At 44.9% G+C, this 22,296-nt stretch overlaps 1 protein-coding gene across 2 annotated transcripts; it reads right to left on the bottom strand.

The window, feature by feature from the left end:
* Positions 1-1,232: 1,232 nt before the first annotated feature.
* On the bottom strand, positions 1,233-22,031 carry C1QTNF12 (C1q and TNF related 12). Of its 2 annotated transcripts, none has more exons than XM_065696705.1 (8): positions 20,658-22,031; positions 12,213-12,332; positions 11,281-11,392; positions 10,832-11,061; positions 6,205-6,313; positions 5,698-5,788; positions 4,058-4,136; positions 1,233-3,487 (listed from the first exon to the last, which is right to left on the bottom strand). In XM_065696705.1, exons 1-8 carry the CDS (start codon positions 20,826-20,828, stop codon positions 3,389-3,391), a joined length of 1,011 nt encoding a protein of 336 aa, XP_065552777.1. In that variant the 5' UTR covers positions 20,829-22,031; the 3' UTR covers positions 1,233-3,388. The 2 variants fall into 2 exon arrangements, with proteins under 2 accessions (XP_065552777.1, XP_065552778.1); XM_065696706.1 differs by having other exon boundaries at positions 10,880-11,061; positions 20,658-22,030.
* Positions 22,032-22,296: the final 265 nt, after the last annotated feature.

The raw sequence follows: 22,296 nt of genomic DNA, 5'->3' as shown, positions 1-22,296 counted from the left end.
CAGTGCCAGTATCTTTAAAGCAAGAAGCTCTAGAGTAGGAAAAATTCATGTGAGATATCCCAAAACCCTTGATAGGGAACACATCTCCCTCATCTGAGAGCTGCACAGAGCATTAACCCTAACAAAACCAGGTTGATTTGCATTAGTTTTGTCTAAATCTGAACTATATACACAGCAAAAACCTCAGTGCAGATGGCTGCAAAGATGGGTTGAGGCCTTTGTAGAGGAAGGGCATAAAAAATGCAGCAACTGGTTGTGTTTGCTATTTTCCTAACACCTCAATAGTGAGATGTCCCCATCATATCCTTCTGCCACAGCACATAGCATGAGCTCAGCATGCTGGAAGCACCCAGGAAACAAAAAAACGCCATTTAATTTGTCCCCTCTTTTAGACTTCTCCCCTTGCGTGCCACAGAAAGCCACTGCCACTGGGTGGGATTAACATCCTTGGCCATTAAACCATCGGCTGGAGTACATGGGGTTTATTCTGTTATAAACAACTTCTTCAGCCTGAACTCGGTCCTCTTCAACTCTTACAGTTTCTTGGCCTATAAATGTAATACCGAGAGAGAAGCAGCTTCGCACACCATTAATCTCCTCACTCCAAACAGCACAGAAGCTTTGCATAGTGTTTGTCGTGGGCACAGCCCAGCCAGGAGCCAAGTGTCCACATCAGTCACGGGGTTGGAGGCCCAGCCTCAGCTCCCTGCATGGCTCTTTCCACTCCTCTGCACCCATCTGACTGCTGGTCAGACTATCTCATACTCACACTGAGTGCTGCTGAAGAGCCAGGGTACAAGAGAACTGAGGCCTGGGAGCATTTAGAGCTGAAAGACTCTTTAAGAAAAGGAGGGGGAATAAAAGAAAAAACTTAGGGGAAAAAAGAAAAAATAGGGGGGGAACTAGGGGAGGGAATAGGAGGGAGAAAATGGGGGGGGGGGGAGAGGGGAAAGAAAGAAGGGGGAAAGAAGAGAGAAAAGAAGGGAGAAAGAAATAGGAGCCTTTTGGCTAAAAGACCTTGGGGATGCAGAAGAAAGCTCCTTAAGGGACAACAGGCATTCCAGCAGCTCCTGGTACACTGGGGAAACACCAATCGGGACAGCATTTCTTATATACATAAGGGAAAAGAGGTACAAAGGCAGAACAGTTAGTCTCCTACTAAGGAGATCATGAGAGTAAATAAAACACAGCAAAGAAGGGGGGAGAAATAAGTCACAAATCCCAAACCAAAGTGTGACAAACAACTTTAGTTCTACAGCAAAATAAATATAACTCTGATTTACTCAACAGTGAGACTTGGCTCAAACCCAGCTATAGATACACAACATACGCTGCATGTCACACCACTTGGATTCTGTCACTGCAAGTCGTGCAGGAAACAGCCCCATTTATTACAGATACACAGTACAACATACAGTAATACATGCTGGGATAGGGGCTGTGTGCCCTCACTCCACTTACTCCATCAAATCCAATCTTTATTGATAGGGTTTAGTGATGAATTCATGTGTTACATTGCTTCCTGAAGCTCCAGAAATGATGACTGTTGCTACTTGCTGTGCCTCTAAATAGCATGTTCTCCCCAAAGTGTACCACAAAAAAATCCATAGGAATTCCGGCATGTATTGTGGAGCAGGAATGAATATATGAACATTGATAACTGCTGTATTTTAGACAGTCATACAGGTCCAGTTAGGACAGCCACATCCCTTTGATTAGAAAGTGAATTCACCCGTATGTACTTGTATAACAGCACTACTTGATTATTCCCTGTTCCCTGATCATACCCTCTCCTTCCTCTTCCTGTAGGTATCACTTGAATGTTCTTCCCAAAGGACAAAAGAATACCATTGAGCACCCTTAAAGATCTGTCTCAAGGTATTCATAATGGAGATGAAAAAGGCAGTTTCATGCCTGGTTTACAGCTCTTGAACTAAGACATCTTTGCATACCACCAACTCCAACAGCAGTGTTACTGGAGCTTGTAGGGACATCATGGATTGATCAACCTGAATAGCAGACCCAGCAATAGATGACATTGTTTTCAGGCCTCCTGCTGTCCCCAGCAGTGTGTGTTTTCATTGCACAAAGATATTGTAGTTGATCGAAGATGGAACACGATGATCAAAGGGATGTGCTCCATTCCCTGCAGACATTCCAGAACAAGTATCTGGACTCCAATTTGGGCTTTGCTACCACCTATTTATGACACTATGGCACAACCAAGCTAAGTTGGATCAATACAAGGGCCAGGGGTCTGTTGGAAGGGAAAGCTACAGAGGTTCATTACATGAGTGGGTTTTTTTAACAACAAGGATGTTACCACATCTTGGGTAACACCTTGAAATGTCAACACCCTTTTACTCTCTTTAGATGACTTTATAGCCTGGAGCTACATGCAGAGCACTTTGGGGCTGGATCTCACATGCTTACATCCAGAAACACTCACTGGATGGTCTTTTAGATGGTCTTTGTCAGCACTTTAACCCAAGCAGAGCTCACATAGACTCCCTGTGACGCCGGTCACTGTTTCCCTGCAGTTGAACAAGCACCAAGCAGATGACGTACCTGATCCAAGACTGCTCTCCCCGCTGCCTTTGCCAGGCTTTGACAACCAGTGTGATGCATTTGACACATTAACAAACCCACACGTGTACCTTACTAAAACATAAGAACACAAGTAGGGGAGTTCCTGCTAGAACTGGTGCCATTGGCCTTACTTTTTCATAAAGCCAAAATGTACAAGCAGCAAGATATTCACTCCATCAATCGTATCAAGGCAATACTTAGATGTAAAGAACCACAATTAAAGAGTTCAGCCCTTGGATTCCCATTTCTGAAGCAGGCATTGTCTGAGAATTCAACATGCTATTTGTCAATACATCCAATTCTGAACGTGAGATAAGGCTTGTACCATTTACAGCTGAGAGTAAAAAGCGGTTTTGCTGGCAAACCCTTGTCTCCTTCCTCCCCAACACATAGAATATAGTCACTGTTTTACTTCCCCTCTCAATCCTTCATTTACAAACTCAAGCACCCCACAGTCAATCCCAGAAGACACACTGATTACAAGTGCTATCGTGTTCTAACGTAACAAATGCCAAACCTCAGCCTATTGTTCAGTGAGCACCTGGTGAAGCACAAATTAAATATCACAGAGTTCATTTCTGAATGATAAAAGTGTATTCTTTATGATGAATGAACTGGTGTGGACCTTGAAAAGCAGTAGCCTCCAAAAGCAAGCTGAAGTAGCTGTGAAGGGAAAGGCTCTTTGCCTGGTTAAAAGGATGCCAACAGGAAGCAGTCTTCAAGAGGCAAAGTAGAGGTTTCTTCAGTCAAATATACACTGCAAGGCTCTAATTCGTATCCTTCCCTGCTGCAGATGATGCTATGCACCCATTAACATGCCCATGAAATCAGATCCATTCTGGATGGTGATGGGAGCTCCAGCGCTGTTGTCCACAAATATGGAGGTATACTGGCCAGCCTGCAGAGGGAATGAGAGGGAAAGGAAAATATCTGACAGTTCATCCCAGGTAGGGGGAAGTATTTCATTACTATGGACTAAGCACAGAGACCTCTTGCACTTTTCCATGGCTCTGGGAACAGGATCTGACCTGTTCATTTAGTGCAGCTGGTGGAAGATGTGTAATTGTGTTATAGGTTTATTACTTAGATCCTTACTGCACCAGCATCTTTTGGGGTGACTAGCCAAGTAGTCATCCATGTTTCAGATTCCTTTCTATGTAATGGAAAGTAGAATTGCACCTTGACAATGCTAGGGGAGATGTGAGCAATGGAATGCTGTCATTTCTTAGAGGGAAGGTTACCTCTGTAGCTTAAAATCAGAACATTTAACACAGGTCTGGCTTTTGTTCCTGTTGCTGCCCCAAATTCTCTCTAATCGCCCCAGGTAAGGCTTTTAACTTCATTAACTTTAGAAAGAAGGTTAATAAAATCTTCCCTATCACCAGGTGGGAATTCAGCCTTGCCACTAAAGAACTCCACAGCCTGCCAAGCAAATTAGCACAGTGATTCCCAGCTTCCATAGGCTTACCTGCAGCTGCAGTAAGCCATGGACGTAGATAGTGAAGATCTTGCTGTTGCTTTCCAGACCAGCAATGACTTCCAAAGACCTAAACAGTGTCAAAGGAAAACAACAGGTTAAACGCCTCAGGAAGTCACAACAGTTGTATGTGGAGTGACTATAGTCTCATGAGCTCTAGGACCTGGTGGTTCTAGTGCCCACCTCTACTAAGCAGGTGGAATGTTGACTTGATGAAAAGAGAATAGTAGAACCTTGTCCTCATGGTAGGTCTAATGGAAGACCTATAGAGGGTAAAGGATTGTTGTTGTGGCTTAAATGCACCACGACAATTGTGACTGCAGAACTCAGCTGAAGCCACCTCCTCTTTCTGGAGGCCCTATAGTTTCCCTCCCCTACTGCTGAAGAAGTGCTGCACACCCCCTTTAGATTTCCCTATGTACCAGTTATCCCAGTTTGTTGACTGCCACAATAGCTCCAAAGCAATATGAAAGCACAGAGCTCCATGCCTGCTTCCTCTGAAATCTGCCTAGCCAGTGGTAGCAGATCTAGTTGTTTTCCCAAGAAATCCAACCCCTTTCCTCCCTATTTTCCATGAAGTGGTGGTGACAAAACCTAGCAAGTCCAAACGTGCTGTTTCCAGCCCCCTTGCGAGGAAATAAGATGCATAAGAGGTAGGGGAATTTGGCCCAAAGAGAGCAAGTCACTTGGCACCACCTTGACTGAAGAGCACAATCCGTGTGTCCTATCCTGCCAAAAGCCTGGCTTAGGTGGGAACTTCCCACCATTAATCTCTTTTACTCCAACTGTCTCCTTGCCTCGCAGTTTCCATCTCTCAGCCGAAAGCCCTCAGGGCGCTTTCAGCTCCCTCTATGAATGACTGTGTGTGCTGACATCTCCAGGAAATTCCACAAGCTCCGGAGGCAGGCAGCTCAGCCTCTGCTGGCAGTGTCTGTCCAAACAGGTTCCCATCCTTCCACCCATCTTCCTTCCATGCCACAGACCAGTCACACTCACCCACCACATGAGAGGTGTCTCAGAGACAACGATGAATCTGCTGATGCTAAGAGCAGATTCTAAGAACTTTCAGCTCCTGCAGTGAGGAAGGCACAGGAGTTTCCATGGCCCCACAGGGAATCTTCCTATTCAGGTAACTTGTGCTCACATTCACCAGAACAAGGAAGCAAAACTAAAGTCATTCACCTCTATTTTCCACCTATTCGTTCTCCTCATCACTGCAGCACTTCCGTGGCAACATGAGTGAGATGCTGTGATACGTACAGGATGCAGCTGAAATCATCAAAATTGAACCTCTGGCACTAAACTGAAGTGTTTCTCTCATTCTGTTTGTGATGATAGCTGAGCATTCAGCATCTTCAGCTGCATCCAGTTTCAGCTACATTCAGTTTCATTCACACTTCTCTCAAGATATGCAATATTCAGCTATTTAGAGCAATTGGCACTGAAAAGTTACAAACCAGCATAAAAAACCCCATATAAAAGCTAAGGGCCAGATGGAATCTCTCCTCAGAGAAGTTCTACAAGTATTTATCATATCAAATTCACTGCTGGTGAACCCTATTTCCACACTTGGTTGGATCATTGGCCCATCTGAGGAAACCAGTTGCCAAGGCAGCATTGTTGTAACTCACGTGTATCGGTGGCACAAAGATTCGATGCAGATCAGCACTCGGACGTTGTCTCTGGCTCGGAGTTGGACTTTACTCTTCAGCTCACTGTGATCTGAAGGAGGCAGTAGAAGCAATATAAGCACATCACAGAGCACCAGTGTTTGGCTTAGCAGAGGCACCAGGAATCTTATGGCACGTGGCTGGTTTGCATGGCCATGTTTGGGGAGAGGGCTTCTGTAAGAAGGTGCTAGAACCTTCTATGTTTCTGATACAGTAACTTCCAGACATGAATGTCATCCATAGGGAGTGTTACGTGCTTGGCTTGCATGGAGCAGCCTGCTGTGGCATTGTCTTTGAAAGTACCCAGCTCTAAAGACAGGGGTTTGGGCCATGGTACCAAAGTGAGAGCTTGTTGCAAAATGCTGCCATTACCCATGCTTCAAATCAGACAGGACCCAGAGAGTTCTGCAGCGCTCTATCCTGCAGCTCTCAAGCAGTACAGGAGAGGTTTCTGTGGACACCACTCACCAACGTGGATGTTGGCTGAAAACTGGTAGATGCCGGACACGGGTGCTGTGAAACGCCCTGTTGCCAGGTTCAATCCTGTCCCCCGGAGGAAAGCGCCTTTGGCCAGAGGCTGTAAGATGGGAAAAGCAGACCTTGAACAAGTCCCCAGCACCCCAACAATCACCTCTGCCCATGACAAAGAGCAAGCTTATGCGCATGAGAACAAAACTACTGCCTTGTCTCCCCAGAACACACCTTCCAGATGGGTTCTCTCTCAGCATTTGGAACCCACAGGAGGCAAAATGATCACTATGAGACATGAAGATGCTCTTTTTGCTCACTGCTGAGCTCTTCTAACCCATCTTGACTCACTGTGCTCACTGCATCCCTGATGCTTTGCTGGTCCTGGTGGCCTCTAGCCTCCACTGGTGTTCTGATACACGAGATCTCCCATTATATGAATCAAAAGGTCCCTACTACTCCCAAACACTTCCTAGATGGGGCCAAGCAGTGTCCGCAGGCTTAAAAGTGGAACCTTATGCATTATTTTGTGACAAAAGTACAGAGGAAACACTCCTATGGGGGTCTACCCATTTGAGGTCTAAGTCAGGCAGCTTTGATACTGTTGAAGAACAACTGCTTGGATCCTTACACATCCCATACTCAGTTTCATTTTGTTCTAGCTTTGGATTCTCCAGAATAAGCGAAACCCTGCAGCTTCTCCTCACGTCAAGGAAGCAGCTGTAAGTCAAACTCACAGCACATGATCTGACTCAGGCTAAAACAAACTTGAGGAGAAATGTTTATTGTTTGCTTTGGCCTCAGATTCAGATTCAGCCTGAAGCTGGAGCTGGGGAGAAGCAGCTTCACTAGGCCAAGGCAGCACATTAGGCAGCCTCTGCTTCCACCACAAGGGCATTCTGTGCAGTGTGAGTGTTGTCCTGAGAGGTGTGCTCTGCAGTGGGCTTAAGGCACAGAAGAGCTGTTCAAACCTGGCTTTGTAAAGGCACAAATACCCAAAAACCATGCACAGCACATCATAACCCAACATTTGAGTATGGTTTGTGCTATTAGATGGTGAAAGGGGCCTGAGACATGGGTGAAATTTGTAGCAGTGTTGCCATGGGTGCTAGTAGGCTAAAAATATAGTGGAACACCTTTGTTCAAGTACTAGAAGGAAGTTGTTTGCTATTCTAGCTCATCACAGCCAGGAACTGACAGTTTTCACAGTGCAGGGCAGGATTAACACCCTTAGCTTTCTCTTTGATGGGAAGTAAAGCTGCACATATCTGGGTCTTGTGGTGTTTGTTATAGAGTTACTACATGGTAGAAGGAGTGCAATGACTAACCTGCCTTGAGTCAGCAAATCCCAGGCAGGGCTCAAAGAGACATTCCTTCTTTACTTGATCTGCCTGGAGCCTTACATTTCATAGAGCTAGAAATGATATGTGTATGCAGATGGTGGGGAAAATATATCCATGTTTGCAACAACAGGGACACTTCTCGTAAGTATAATGGGAAAACTGATAATGAGCTGCAGAACAACTACATTTCATACGTTTATACACTTTTTTATATATTTATCAATGTGCCTTATGTATAGAATCATAGAATGGTTTGGGTTGGAAAGGACCTTAAGATCATCTAGTTCCAGCCCTCATGCCTCACACTGGACTATGTGTATGCCCATGTGCATATATAGGCACACAAAAGGAGCTCTGTTTTCTTTCCATATACACATATGGTCAATGTATCATCCAACCTAACAACAGAGACTATGGAAGGAGCTTGATTCTCTTCTTATGCTATCACTACACCATCCTTTTTGGTAATGGTATTTTGGATTTATCTCACTGAAAGAGCAGATCCAAGCCCTGTATGTGCAAAGCTGCATTGCATAGTTAATTCATTCCTTTCTTGTTACAGCTATTAGCAGAATCAGCAACATAATTCCAAACCCACTGGCTGGGCATGGAAGGCAATTTTAGGCACCAGTAAATTATCACTGATAAAACATTCCTGTTTCTTCATGCCCTCTGTGGCTTTGTTATTCTTTTGCTCATAGGAATAGACAAGGCAGGGTGAGGTTCTCTGGGCAAAAGATTCCATTAAGGCCCATGCCAATGAGAGCTCCTGCTGCATTTGCTGCCTCAAATACTGCAGGGATTTATAGCTGAGAACTAACCACTTGCACACAGTCATTTCAGTCAGCAGACCAACAGCAAACTAAAGAGTTCAGTACAAGGCCAGCTTCTCTTCCTCCGGGTTCATCTGCTGTCCCCACATCTTCCTCATACACTCCATAGTTTATTTCTGGGTGGAAAATAGGAACCGTGCACAGAGGACTGCGATGTTTCATTTCTCAGTTTCACTTTTCAGTGATAAATAACATGGAAAGCAATGCATTGCCTTAGCAGGTATTAAAGAAATAGCTAAGTTGTGCCTGCACAGCAGGAACAATGCACAGAGGATGCACCACTCTCCTGAAGCAGCAATAAGGTTCAAGTGCCAGAGGCAGACATTTAGCTTGACCTTAAGGCACTAGAGAAACCAGGACTGCAAAGCACATGGACCACTTTAATCTTAGATGGTGCGATTCCAGTAACATTCCTGGGCTCCAGATAAACCCTGTTTCCATGGCATGTCAGAGGTTGCAGTTACTTCAATCCTGGCTGAGTAAAGTACCATCCTGAAAGCTTTTCAAGAGGCAATTGTTAGGAACCTCAAACAATGAGATACAGGAGGAAGAAGTGTGGAGAATTTGGGAGACCAAGAGGGAAAGAAGGAGGGAATATTCTTGGAGGAAATTTAGCATGGGAGGATGAGAAAACCATGATGCACTCTCAGTACTCAAGGTCGGAGTGACTTAGACACATTCCTCAAATGACAGTGTAGATGTGATAGGCTGTTTCTCAGCACAGGGTCTTTCCACTGTCTCAGAATGCTTTGGGTAAGGTCCAAATCCAGGAATTAGAGTCAATCCTTATCATTGCACTGAGAAGTAGCAAACTGTTGGCTTCTTCACACTATTAAACTGACACAATGCAGGCAAAGGAATTATGTCTCTCTCTCCCCCTTGGACTGTTTAAAGCCAATGTTTTCATATTTGCAAGAACATCCACTGTCTCCCTCCCTGCAAATTCCCCTATATCAGAGCACAAGCTAAAACCAGACACTTCTTGTCCCAAAGCTGAAATGAAAGGCTGGCATCCAGAGCCCCTGCCAGCCCTCCCACAGCAGCTTCAGGGCCAGGAGCAATTAGAAAGTAGCTAGGCATGGGATAACAAAGCATGGGAAGCATCAGCCTACACACTGATTGCTGAGATGTCTTTATTCACATTTTCCCTCCTCATTAATGAGGCAGCAGATCTCTCTAGCCCTGCCCACATTTCAAGTACAATCCTGCCTCTGTGCCAGCACCCACAGTGCTGTCAAACCAGGCTTCCATAAGTATATCTGGGAAAGGTCCAGGAAAGCACCCTGTTTAGAACATAACCACTGCCTCTAGTCCTGCAGCTGGGAGAGGTCCTAGCAGCAAAACTGCTCCATAGGAAAGGATCTGCTGGGCAAGGTTCTTCCAAAACAGGACTCAAGGCAGCTGGGAAGCTGAGCACCTTCCTACATGGGCAGTGTTACAAACGCTGCTGAGGAAAGCCATATTCCCTGTTCATAGTCTTCAAACACTTCTTAGCACGTCACAAAAGCAACCACATACCTGAAGGCCTTTTGCTATTAGACAGTCTTTGTGACTCCGGAGTCTGGAGTAATTCCCCTCAATTACCGAGGAACTATTTGGTTGTAGCTCTTACATTGCCTAACATCTGTATGTCAAATTCAGGCCCTATTTGAAGCCGGTTAGTAGAGTTTTAATAGCAAATTCAGCAGCTTGCTTGTAACCATGCTTATGCTGCCCTACAGCATCCTGTGGTAGTGTGCTTGTCATTATAACACGATTGTAATGAAATTATAGAGGTAATATTTGTTAGTCTTTGATAAGATATTAAGTAAAGAATTTGAGCATCAGGACTGGTCCATCTAACAAAATCATGTCTGGGCTCTTATTTGGCTTCACAAATCCATAACCAATGGCTTCTGTCTGCCTCTGCCATTTTTCTACATCTAAACATTACTCTGGAATTAAACAGGGTGTGCACTGAAACAAGAAACGGCTCCTTCAAACTAATGGCAGACATGGACAACTCTTTCTCCATCATTAACTGAAATAAAACCTGACTGTTGTTTGGACCTGTGAGACAGCCCTCTCTTGCACAGACCTGTTAGAACTTCAGTAAGAACTGTAATGAGATTCAGCTAGAGAGGGGGAAAGGCTGCCTCTTGGGTTTGTCAGGAAGCTAAATGCCCATCTAACTGCAGTGAGCTTCAGTGCTGAAATCATAGAATCAGCTAGGTTGGAAAACACCTTTAAGATCATCAAGTCCAACCTTTACCCCAGGACTGCCAAGGCCATGACTAATAAACCATGTCAAATCACCATCTGAGATCCTACTTCTCTCAATCACAGGAAAGGCAGCACTGTATTCATAGTATCCAAGCCTGAGGGATTAGTCTGCCCTTTCAGGAAGCACCTTTATCCACAGAGCCACCCAGCAGCTTTGCAGACAAGAGGGACTAAAGGGGATCTACGCACAGTGGCTGCTGTGGAGTTGCACAGGTTCAGTCTGTAATCCCTTCTCACCGACTGGAAATTCTGAAGTTCTACCAGGGTCTTCTTGTCTACAACGACTTGTCCTTTTAGCTTGCAGTGGAATGCCTCCTCGACACGTCTGTGGGCCGAAACTTCCTCCAAAGAGAACAGGAGGGGAGGCAGCTGACTAGGATGGGCTGAAATAGCCAGGGATGCTCGGCGCTCAATGGCTTCTGAGGAAAGAAAAGGTACAGGAAAGGCTTAGTTTAAGAGCCTGGTCTGTGAAGCCATTAGTTCTGCACTTAACTCTTCAACTTGAACTAAGCAGCATTGGGGAAACATTTTGTCACATTTTTGATTCCCAGATAGGGGAATGCTTTCAAAGCCAGTTCTTCACTTGCCATGGTGCTCACCAAAAGAGACAGCCCACAAAGGCACAGAACAGTCTTTACCTTTCAGTATCTCCTTAAACTCCTGCAGAAGGACTTCCCGGGTGACTTCAGCACCAGGTGCTCCTGGAGGTCCCTGGGGACCAGGAGGTCCTGGGGGCCCAACAAGGCCACGCTAAGGAAGTAACCAAAGAAACACAGGTGAATTAGAAGCAGGCCATTGCACTGATAGAACCAGAATACTCTCAGCCATGAGCCAGTCCTACAGCCACATGAGCAGTACCCAATACTCTCAGTTCAACTATAGGCCTGATGCAGTAAATCTTAAGCCGGTTCTCCAGCCAGCTGTGAATTCCAGCACTTGGAATTTACTCACATCTTTATGTAGGAGGATAAACTTTGCTCAGGTAGACACCAACTGGTTCCTGAAGTACCTTTATACAGTGTGAAGCACAACAGGCACAACACTAAGTTTGCTGCTTCTATATCTTCTTGTAGCACCAAATCATACTGGCCTTTAAGCTTCTTATTCTATTTTCTAATAAGAATAACCATCTAGCTACACTTTGGGTAGATACTAATATAATATATATTAACATCTTAGATAGATAATAATTTATATATTAATATATTTTGCTTATAGTGATCACAACCATGGATATTGGTGCAACAGTAGAGCTCTTGGGAAAAATGAAACAGTTCATTCAAAGCTTTAAACTAGAGGCATGAACACAACAGTGTTATCAGGACTATTTTGATGGATGAAGTTCCTGTTTCCTCAACTAAACTGCAGTAAGCCTGCATGGAAGCACTCCTGCCTACCAGCTCACTGAGAAATAGAAGGAAATCATTAAAAGCAGCACTTTAAAAGTGCACATATGGTCAAGCAGCACCCAGGCAAAAGCTGGAGCATATGAAACACCTTGCACATCAGCAGTAGGAAGGGAAGCTGCAGTGTGCATGTATTAGCTGATGGCAACAGAACAATAACCTACCAGTTTCTTGTCTTTGCCTTTGCATTTCCTTTTAGACGTGTTGCCATCATCTGGGCGGTGAACAAAGGAGATCCAGGTCCGCCGTGGGTCTGTGATTCGAGGATCTGGAGATTCTAGGATCTAGAGAGAAACAAGAACAAAGACCCACATCACTGTAGCTGTCTGTACCTCTGTATCCCACTGAACTGCATGGATTCAGAGAATGCGAAGTTTCCAGACCAGAAGGAACCAGTAAGAGCAAGGAGCTGGGAGGCAGTGTACATCAGGGACCTTTAGCTGCTGAGACTCTCAGCCATCTGACATTCCTCATATGTACCACAGAAAACCTGCCCATGTGTCAGAGACTGTTCACCACTGGCATCTGATACAAATCAGTTGGCTCAATCAAGCAATACAGGAGATTAAAATGTACAGAAAACCTTGAAACACTCCAGAACTTTGAAATCAGAGGCTGTGGAGTGATACATGTGCTCACAGAAAGAAAAGAGCTCACAATGACAACCAAAGTTGACATCAGTGCCCGTTTGTCCACTGGCATATTTAACTCCCTTGCCCATTCCTATGTTCTGCAAGTATATCATAGCCATAGAGACAGTATCTAGAGAAGCTTTGACATTACACTGCCTAGTTCTGGATCCCTTCTAAACAGAGTCTAGATAGAAGAGGGGGTCTGTCTGTGAATTTGGGTCCACTTCCTATTGGACTTCCTAATTCCCATTACTCACCTCCCAGAGACAACCAGAAGTGATCAAATAGTGATTAAACTTACTTAGAATGAACTTCTAACTTTAAACATAAAAAAGGCACCAGAAATCACTGGTTATCAATGCCCTGCCATGCTCTTACCAAGGGCAATGAAATGTTGACTCTGCAGGCTCCAATCTGTTGACATATCAGCATCCCAGATGTTCATCACAGTAAGGATAAATGCACAATCCCCCTTAGGGTTCCATGAACTATGCTTAAGTATTGAGAGCCATAATGAAAGAGCCAAAGAGGAAAAGCTGCAACGAACACTTAAAATCCTTAAAACAAACAAGCAACCAAACCCCCCCCCTTCCCCCCCCCACCTTGTGCATAGTGAAAACTTCTGGAATTCACTCCATAAACCTGGTTTTAATTCTCCTGGTGAGACAGAACAGGTAGAGAAGTGAATTCCAGCAGGAAAGCAACACAAGAGTGACGTTTACAATGATTCCTAGACCTTTACAAGTTTATGTAAGTCAATATTGATCTATCACCATTTGGGAGGAAGAAGACAAGGTGGTTGTGGGAAAAGCATAGAAGCAAAGGCACTTTCCAGGTCTAAAAGTGTTTGCCGTGGGTATTAAGCTGCTGCTAGGTCTGACAGCACCAGACAGTTCTGCCACAGCTCAGACATCACAGCTCTGCACTCAGTGGCCTTAACAGTCCCAGTGACCTTGCAAGGTGCTTCGAGTGCTGCCAGGTTAGCAAACACAGCTATGTTTGCTCACTTGTCCCACTTGGCTCCCTAAAGCATTGCCACTTCTCAGAGCACCATAGTGAGTTTTAGTAACATTTCTAGTGCCACTTAGAAGCAGCAAAGAAGGAGGACTGCAAATGTGAGGTAGAAATAGCAGGGCTATAGCAGGAGAAAAGAGCCCAGTCTGTGTGATCTGCTGTGAAAAAGCCATGCAGCTTGAATTGTTTTGAAGTTAAATCTGAAGTCTGCTGGAGTTGTGTCTGAGGTTATAAGGAATGTTGATGCTTCTGACCCTGGAAAGCTCCCTCTCTCTGGCAGGCATCCAGGCACACGGGGTAGTACAAGGCACTTGTTCTGAGCTGATGTGATCACAACTAAAGCGCTTCAAACAGGCTGAACAAATGATTGACAAAGCAGCAGAAAAGGAGCAGCTCCCCAGGAAGCAGATGTGCTGTGAGCTGGGCAAGGGTATTCCTTAAGCATCCATCTCAAACTCTGTGAAGCCAACTCAGACCTTCTCTATTCAGCAAATAGTTGTAGGTGATTTACTGCTCAGACACAACCCACAGCAAAATCTACTATTGAATTGCTGTATTCAGGCAGTCCCCTTATCTTCCCCTCCAGATATATGGCTGCAGAGTAACTCATGTCTGTGCTCTAAGCCACAGCAAGGACATCCCAAGATACCTCATGATACTATGCATGCATTCTACTGCAGTTAATGAGACACTGAGTTATGGTTATGCACACTCCCCCTGCTCAAATGTAGCAAGACAAACTATTTGTAACAACATAGTTCATTGTTTCTGTACCAAAATCAGTCTTGAACAGACCTTTTGTGTTTAGAAGCACACTTACAGACAGCCCTAAATCACATGTTTAGTCAAGGGGTTCTAGTAGATCATTTTAGCTAAATTATATATGCCTTTTATACTTACCACAGCCAGGACTTAAATAGCTTTCCAAAACCCCATTGGAAAGTAATGTAAATGGAGCAGCATAGGAAATCCAAGGTATTGTGGGATTAGTCACCTCAATAAAGCATTAGAATCTTTCCACAGATTGCTCGACTGCAGATCTGTGTGAAGCATAAGACAGGCTGACTGAGAAGGCCCATTCTTTTCCATCTGCTGTAACACAGAAACATCAAGTCCACAGGCATTCATAAGGCTTGCACAAGTCCTTAGAACAGCACACGAGGTGCAGCTTATGTCTATAACAAACATGGAATATATGTATCAGTTCTGTGGAGATTTAATGGTTTCTGATGGAAAAACCTTGTTCTTTCCTACCCCACTTCATCTGAAAGCAGATGGGTGCAGCATCACCACACAGGAGGTCACTGTTTATGAGCACTGAAGTTAACAAAGCTCAGAAATCTAAAGCAGGTAAAAGGAAACCTATGCTTTGCCCAAAGGAAGCAGTGACTGAGTGACTGGGTCTGACAGGTCTGTGGCAAAGCTGCAGTGCAGCTCACAGAAGGAAGCATCTTCTTACTGGAAGCACCCACCTCAGGCAGGAAGGAGCAATCCCTCAGTGCTGGAGCAGAAGCAGCAGAAGAACGGCTGAGGAAAGGCAAATAAGATCAGTTTGTCCTTCAAAAAGACTGGCCCATGTGGCAGGAACTCAAAACTGCAGTTTCCAGAACACAGCAAACACAAGACCAAGAGTCTTAAGCACTGGGATGCAGCATTTGCTGCAGATGTGGAATAGACCACTCAAATATTCCTGATTTTCAGCAGGCTGTGAATCAGGCATGAACTCCCCTCCACTAAAAAGCAAGGAACCAGGCCAGCTAGAAGCAGAAGCCAGCAATCACGGGCAAGCTCTGACCATTAACTGTGAAGACAAACAGATGTCCTCAGCCTTTCTGGGGCTCCAGCTGTGAAGAAACAGGCCAGAGCAGGCATCTTGTCAGGGAGGAATAAGAAATCCAGATGGCACATCCCAGCGAAATCAATGGATAACCCCCCACCCCCCGCCCCATTGCTCTCCAGTGGCTTGCTTGAAATACAAATCCCTCTACAAGACAGTCATGGCACTCCCTGGTTTCTTCAGCCTGAGGATGATTGACAGTTAAAATGAATGTTCCATCCTTGTGGTGTTATTATTTAATTACTATGGTATGCATGAGCAATCCCAGCAATAAGCATGCAAGCCTCTATTTTGCTTGGCAGCAGCAGCCTCCAGCAGCCAGAGAGACCTCGCAGCCAACTCAGGTATCAGTGAGGGCTGAGAACAGCTTTGGAATGCCAGCAAAGGGGACTTGTCCCTCCTGGGCTGCTGGGTGTTGTCTCCTACAGGAGGAATCCTCATGTTAACTACGGTGAAATCAGGTTTATTCCTTAACACTCGGAGCAGTTCCTCCAAAATCAACAGCAGCCTTGCCAGCTGCTGCCAGAAAGTTTTAATGAACTTTCAATCAGGCCTTTTGCCATCACTTGGGAATCACAATGGCATCTGTCCCTCCAGAACTGATGAGCCCCCTCTGTCCATAATTCCCTCCCAATAAAAGACAAGTTGAGCTGGAATTTCGACTGCTGTACAAAAGCAGAACCTGTGGTTCTCGCTGGCTCCAACTCCCAGAACAGCACGCACTGCCCAGAGACACACACAGGCTCTGGCCAGCATGGAAGGAACTACCAGCAGGAATCTACAGTCAAGAAACAGAGTCTCGATCCTGAGAAATTCCTGAACTGTAGCTGAACCTTCCTGAAATTCAGTGATACTGGGATCCAGTGTGCATCCCTGCTAAAAACGAAAGTGAAGTGGACTGGGATCCACTGTGCATCCCTGCTAAAAACCAAAGTGAAGTGGGTAAAACTCATTTCAGAGTCTCGATGGATAAAAGAATGAAGACAATGCTATCTGGGGGCAAGTCTGTACACCTAAAGCATCACAAAATCACAGTCTTTATGCCTGAAGTTACTACCCTGCACGTTTAGCTAAGTTTGCCATGTATTTTTCCATCTGTGATGGAATTGCATTCAGTAATTCTTTGCTCAATAGCAAAGCAGTTGCCAGACACAAAATGGACTTGACAAAGCATTTCGGTTCTCTTCATCCACAAGCTGTTATGCCTGATGTACACCAGCAAGAGTATTGTCAGCTTCATGATGAAATTAGGAGCAGATTCTTTATTTCAGTTGTGTGTTTGACTTGGAACAGGTTAAAAAGCAACAGAGCACTTTTGGGGTTAGTAGTTGAAGTCCTATGGCAGCTGCTAATAACTTCTGTTGCACACAGTCCTGGTTATTAATGAGATGTAAAACCAAGGTCCTGACCACTTGTGGTTTTTACAGTCCTCACAAGGTTTTCTCCTGAGCAGAAGTGTTAGGTTTGGTATCTCAGCCAAATCCAAAGGGAATTCCTACCTGAATTCCCACTGTGTTTTTGTGAGTGAAAAAATAACCTTCATTCCTCTAAATGGCTTTCTCAAACAGCTTCCCACCTCCACTTAGAAGCAAACTGCTTTCAGTGGTCACATCCGTAATGAATTTAATGAATCTAATGGAACACGTAAGCAAGAGCTTCTCTGGGTGAGGAAATGTGTTTGTGGCTGTGTTAGCTGTACTTCAGCACTACTCAGTGCCACTCCTGGGTGTACCAGGAGAGTTCTGTCCGTAGGGACACCATAGAAAGGCAACTGAACAGCACCACTAGAGCAGGTGTAGCAGGATGCATCTAACACACAAAACCGCATCTGATGTAGGACAATTTAACAATGAGCTTTAAAAGTCTTATAAACAGCTCTGAGAAATGAGACCAAGCACTGAACTATTTGATAGTGTATGAATCCAACATTATTTTACATGGGCCACAAGGAATTGCTAGGAAGCATGTGTCATAGCCCTTCCTGTTCCTAATATGCCAGAGCAAGACTGACAGTGATGACAAACACAAAACAAGACCCATCTTCTACTACAGAGAGGTCACAGTCCAGTCTCTCCCGTGGCTTTAACACTTGTAAGGCCCCAAAATACTCAATTCCACATGCAAACACACACTTCAGGCTAGGACTGACATCTCTTTACTGAGGAGGAATGCAACCAGTGCAACATCATTGAATCAGCTGCTATTTTCAATTGAAAGCAAAAGGTCTCAAGAAAAATTTAAGTAATAAACCAGGTGGACCCAGCCCTAGATAGCTGACAGGGACAGAAGTATCACAAAGCAAATGAAACTTGAACTACAAACTGCAGCAGGTTACTCTGGACCAAGTTTTGACTGTCTCTAAGGATGGAGTCTCCACAGCCATTCTGTCCAGCTTTTCCCAGTGTTTGATCCAGTCAAGAAGCTTTTTTCCCTTACATTTAAGTGGAATTTCCTGTATTTCAATCTGTACCCACTGCCTCTTGTCCCTTCACTGGGCACTAAGAGGCTGACTCCCATCTTTCATCCCTCTGCTCAGGTATCAAATGATAGCTCCTGGTAAGTGTCAACCCTATATAACCACTGGGCAATCTACTACTGCTGAACCCCTGTTAGTAAAATACATCTTCTCTCTTAGTCCATCTTTGTCAGAGAAGGAAAGTCTCATGTGCGCATCACATTGATAGCAACTCAGCAAGGACAAGACTGGAGAAAAGCCTTAAAAACAAACCCCAACATTCTATTTCCATGGGAATACCAGATTTATCAGGAGATTTAAGACTTCTGCTTCCCTGTTTTAGGTAGAGGTGTCACCGTGACTCATGCACTGTGAATGTTAAAGGAGAGCTTTCTCCATTCCTATTTGAAAAGGATTCCCAAGGGAAATGTGCCCCAAATTGCTTTGCTTCATTAGAAGGAAAACACGTGTACCTGTTCAACAGTATGAATAAGAATCACTGCTCTCAGCTACTATTTCATTCCCTGCTCCTTCTGCTTTGATAAACCCACCGGCTGGCAACAGAGTCTTCCAAGGTAAACCCAGCCTTAACTGTTACTGCACAGGGCCACAGAAACTCCATCTTTCCTGTTGTGTGCTGTAAGAAACGACATGGGACACTGCTGCTGTTTCCCTTTTCATGTGCAGGGCATCCTGTCATGAAGAAAAACTGCTCATAGAAGCACCTTCCAGGCTCAGAGAGATCAGTGCTCCATAGAGAACTGCTTTCAACCTTGCTTTAACTTAATAGATTAGGTAAGGATAGCTTCACTACCAGTTTATTCTTCCCTTAGTGAATACAAATTGGGATGCTTTGGTGTAAATGGCAAGTGTCATTTACCCCAGAAATGGTGGCAAGCCTTAAGCCCTGCATTTGCAGTGTGTGGAATAGTCCCTTAGCTTATATAAAATGCAATCACATCTAGAGGCAATACTTAACCAGAGCCTGAAATAGATTCCACGGAGAAGAGTTCACACTGCAGAACTGGGAGTGGATATCAAGCAGACCTCCGAAGCATTTACATCAAAGATTTGGTTTCATGCTCTCCTTAGACAGGACCTGCCCTCACTGAACTCGCCAGCTCTTTCTGCAGCCAAACCTTTGCCATGGATATTTTAAAGCAAAACATTTCAACACACAAACTGCAGCTTCCAAACAATGTCAGGTTTAATGGATGCCCACTAGAACCGGGTTTCTCCTAGCACTAACGTATGTATGATTGCATCAGAATGCACCAGGACCAGTTTCTGCTCGCTTCTGCAATCCGAACATATTCTGCATATATGTATCTCAGACTATATTCTGCAATACATTTCACATTAAGCCAAATTAATTCCAGAATAGACAAATTGAGTTGCACCAAATACGTATCTGGCCCCTTCTGCAAAAGCAGACCGCAGCAGTTCTCAAGAGAGTAGAAGGAAGTGATTGATTATGAGCACCTCAAGAACTCAGCATTTATACAACCTGTCCTGACAGAGCCCTGCAACACACAACAGCAAATGAGCTGAAGACACGCTGCTTACAGTCCCCTAATGATAATTGTAAGTGCAGCAGCCAGCTTTCTTATAGAGGGCTGTTTCCCAGACTTGCCCAACCTTAACCAATTACTCTCACAACAGCATTGAACAGGATATTTACCATGGCAGCCCAATTGTTCTAACTTGCCCCCTCTGCCATGCCCCACTTTTTGACAGGTTTGCTCCTCCATTACTATAGTGACTGCCAGCCCTAATGCTGGTGATCAAAGTCATGCTTTAGAGGTCACCTCCATTCGAAACAAGGGACATTTTTGTGTGAGCAGGGGGGAGAGGGACAGAGAGAAAGGGCTGTGTGATAGGGAAGACTCTCTTCTTTCTCAGTGTTGTGGTCTCCCATTGCATCCTGCTTGTAATCCTGCTTTTAATTCCCAAACCCCCTCTCCTATTCCTAAGCAGATGTTCATCTTATAGGAATCTGGGAGTTCAGATCAACTGACTGGATTTTTTCTGCAGCTTTCAGCCTAGGGTGATCCTCCTAAACATATAACTGGAAGGCTCCTACCCTGCCATTCACTCACTGAGCCTAGCAAGTCATCAGCTACAGGCACTGTGGGGTCCTACACACAGTCCTAGACTTGCCACTTGCACACTGTCAGCACCATCTGAATCCTTTCCTAAAGAGCACAATCACCTGAAGCAGATCACCTACAGCAAAAATGCCCCTAATTGTCAATCCCCACAGCCTGCCTGGTGGAAGGTGCAGTGCAGGGAAAGCTCAGGCCTGCTCAGATGTTAGTACTGATGTATTTACCTAAGTCTGAAATAGCATTTCAAAAAGCAAAGGGAAGAGATAGCCACTTGCCTTTATTTAATCATTTCTTTCTGCACAGGATACAGTTCACACACTACTCCAAAAAGTCTTTACACTTAGCTCCTATGGAACTTGAGCCATGCAGAGTCTAAAAGCAATACTAATCATAAACTGTATATTCCAGTGTTTGCTCCAGGAAGCAAGAAAATCAATCACAGAAAGGCAAAAGAGAGAACATTTCTCTTTAAAATCAAGTAGAATTTAGCAAGATTGAGACTAAAAAGAAGCCAGCATCACATTACTGCCAGAAATCAGTGCTGACAGCACATAAACACCTACCTTGGGATGCCCGTGCAGCTCCTCACTGTTCGAGAGGGTGGCATTGAAGGGCTCTGTGTACTGATTAGGCTCTTTCTTCATCTTTCGCTCTCTCTTTGCTGCTGTAACTCTGAAGAGGCAAAACTGCTGACAAAGTAAAGTTGCCACAAATACCCAGGTGCACCCCTTCATTTTGGAAAGGGAGGGGCCAAGGCAGGAAGGGCACTCTCCAAGCACAAAACCTTTCACCACCAGTAATAGGAATAGACCCAAGGCTGCTCTCTAAAACACAACTAAAAGGGTCAGGAGTATTAAAGATGATCCTCCGGGCTCTGCAGTGTCAAAGGAGCAGCACACCCGGATGCGCTGGTTGCTGGAGCGATCTCTGCTCAAGCAGGACACATGGAAATGGTATAGATAAACTTGTTTGGAAAATCTGGATTCACTCGAAGCAAGAGGTAAGTCCATTCAGCCTCCTGAAGCTTACATAAATACAAGAGGCCCTGGAAAGTCCTGCCACCCACCTTGAAGTGGCGCTCCCCCCTCGCCCCAATAAGTCTTCAGACTCGTTTAAAATGCACTCAACTATGAAACCCAGAGAAGTCAAATTGCTCAGGGCAAGAGTTGGTCAGGCCAGAGCTGACAACACAGACTCATTAGGGGGGTTGTTAGGTTGTTCCTCTTCAACAGGAGATTTCACTTGCTATCGTTTGAAGCACTGTGTTCAGCTCAAAGCAGGGTTGCAGTTGTTCCATCCATTCTCTCCTGAACGATACTTCCCTTTCCTCAGTGACAAGTCCTCATCCTTTCCTTCTAAGATGCTGAGGAACTGTAATCCAAGGTTGCTACAGCCACTGCTCTCCTGAGGAGGCTGAAAGCATCACAGCCAAGTGCTCAGTCTTCTGAAGGGAAAACAAATGTATCATTGAAGTTAAAACAGGGAGAAGCCAAGAATCTGGGGATGTACCCAGGTCCATGAGGAACAGGTAAAGTTTTCCCAAGTCAAGCTTCTCTGCTTAGCTGAGTTTATCCTCACTTTAATGAGCAGCAAGTCCCGATGCCACAAGCAGCTGTCAGGATGTAGAATCTTGTATCTTTCTCATCTCCATCTCCCCTCACACCAGGGAAGGTTTCAGGTACCTCTCCTTGTAGATCACATCTGATTGTTCTTGCTGCTCCTTTCCCCTGCTGCACACCAGCAAAACCCTCCTGAGCTTTTGCTTTACCTCAGCAAAGAAGTACTCCTTTCCTGAATGAGTTTCCATCAACTTCAAGAAAGGGAAAAAAAAAAAAAGGGAAAAAAGAGGAGGAGGGATCACATTCTAATGAGCTGTCAAGCCTATTCTCTTCACATTCCTATTAGACTCACTGATAAGTGGAGCTGGCCCGTGTGCCAGGCAGATTTAAATCAATGCCCATTCCATGCTCCCTCCCCTCAGCCCTGTTCTGTACCTCCCCTTCAGTATCGCAGGGAAATCACCATTTTTCTGGGAAGTTTGTAAAACTCTACGTGAGCGTGTGGTAGAGCTAAAAATATGTGGCTTGGAATATGCACTCGGCATTGCCCCACACATAGACACATCACTACTGCTTTACACTCTCCTTAGCTGTGTCCTATACATTTCCCCCCACTCTCATCAGATGCTGGCTCAGTGAGTGC

The sequence above is a fragment of the Lathamus discolor genome, chromosome 16 (assembly GCF_037157495.1).
Source record: "Lathamus discolor isolate bLatDis1 chromosome 16, bLatDis1.hap1, whole genome shotgun sequence".
NCBI lineage: Eukaryota > Metazoa > Chordata > Aves > Psittaciformes > Psittacidae > Lathamus > Lathamus discolor.
Note: the sequence above shows the minus strand (reverse complement) of the source record. Positions and strands in the feature narration are given on the sequence as shown.

Excerpts from the sequence above, each read along its gene's own strand:
- C1QTNF12 (XM_065696705.1), bottom strand. The coding sequence starts at position 20,828 with ATGAAGGGGTGCACCTGGGTATTTGTGGCAACTTTACTTTGTCAGCAG. Across the intron at positions 5,789-6,204 it reads TTCAGCCAACATCCACGTTG|ATCACAGTGAGCTGAAGAGT; the intron begins GTGAGTGGTGTC and ends TGCCTCCTTCAG. Across the intron at positions 3,488-4,057 it reads ATGGCTTACTGCAGCTGCAG|GCTGGCCAGTATACCTCCAT; the intron begins GTAAGCCTATGG and ends TTCCCTCTGCAG.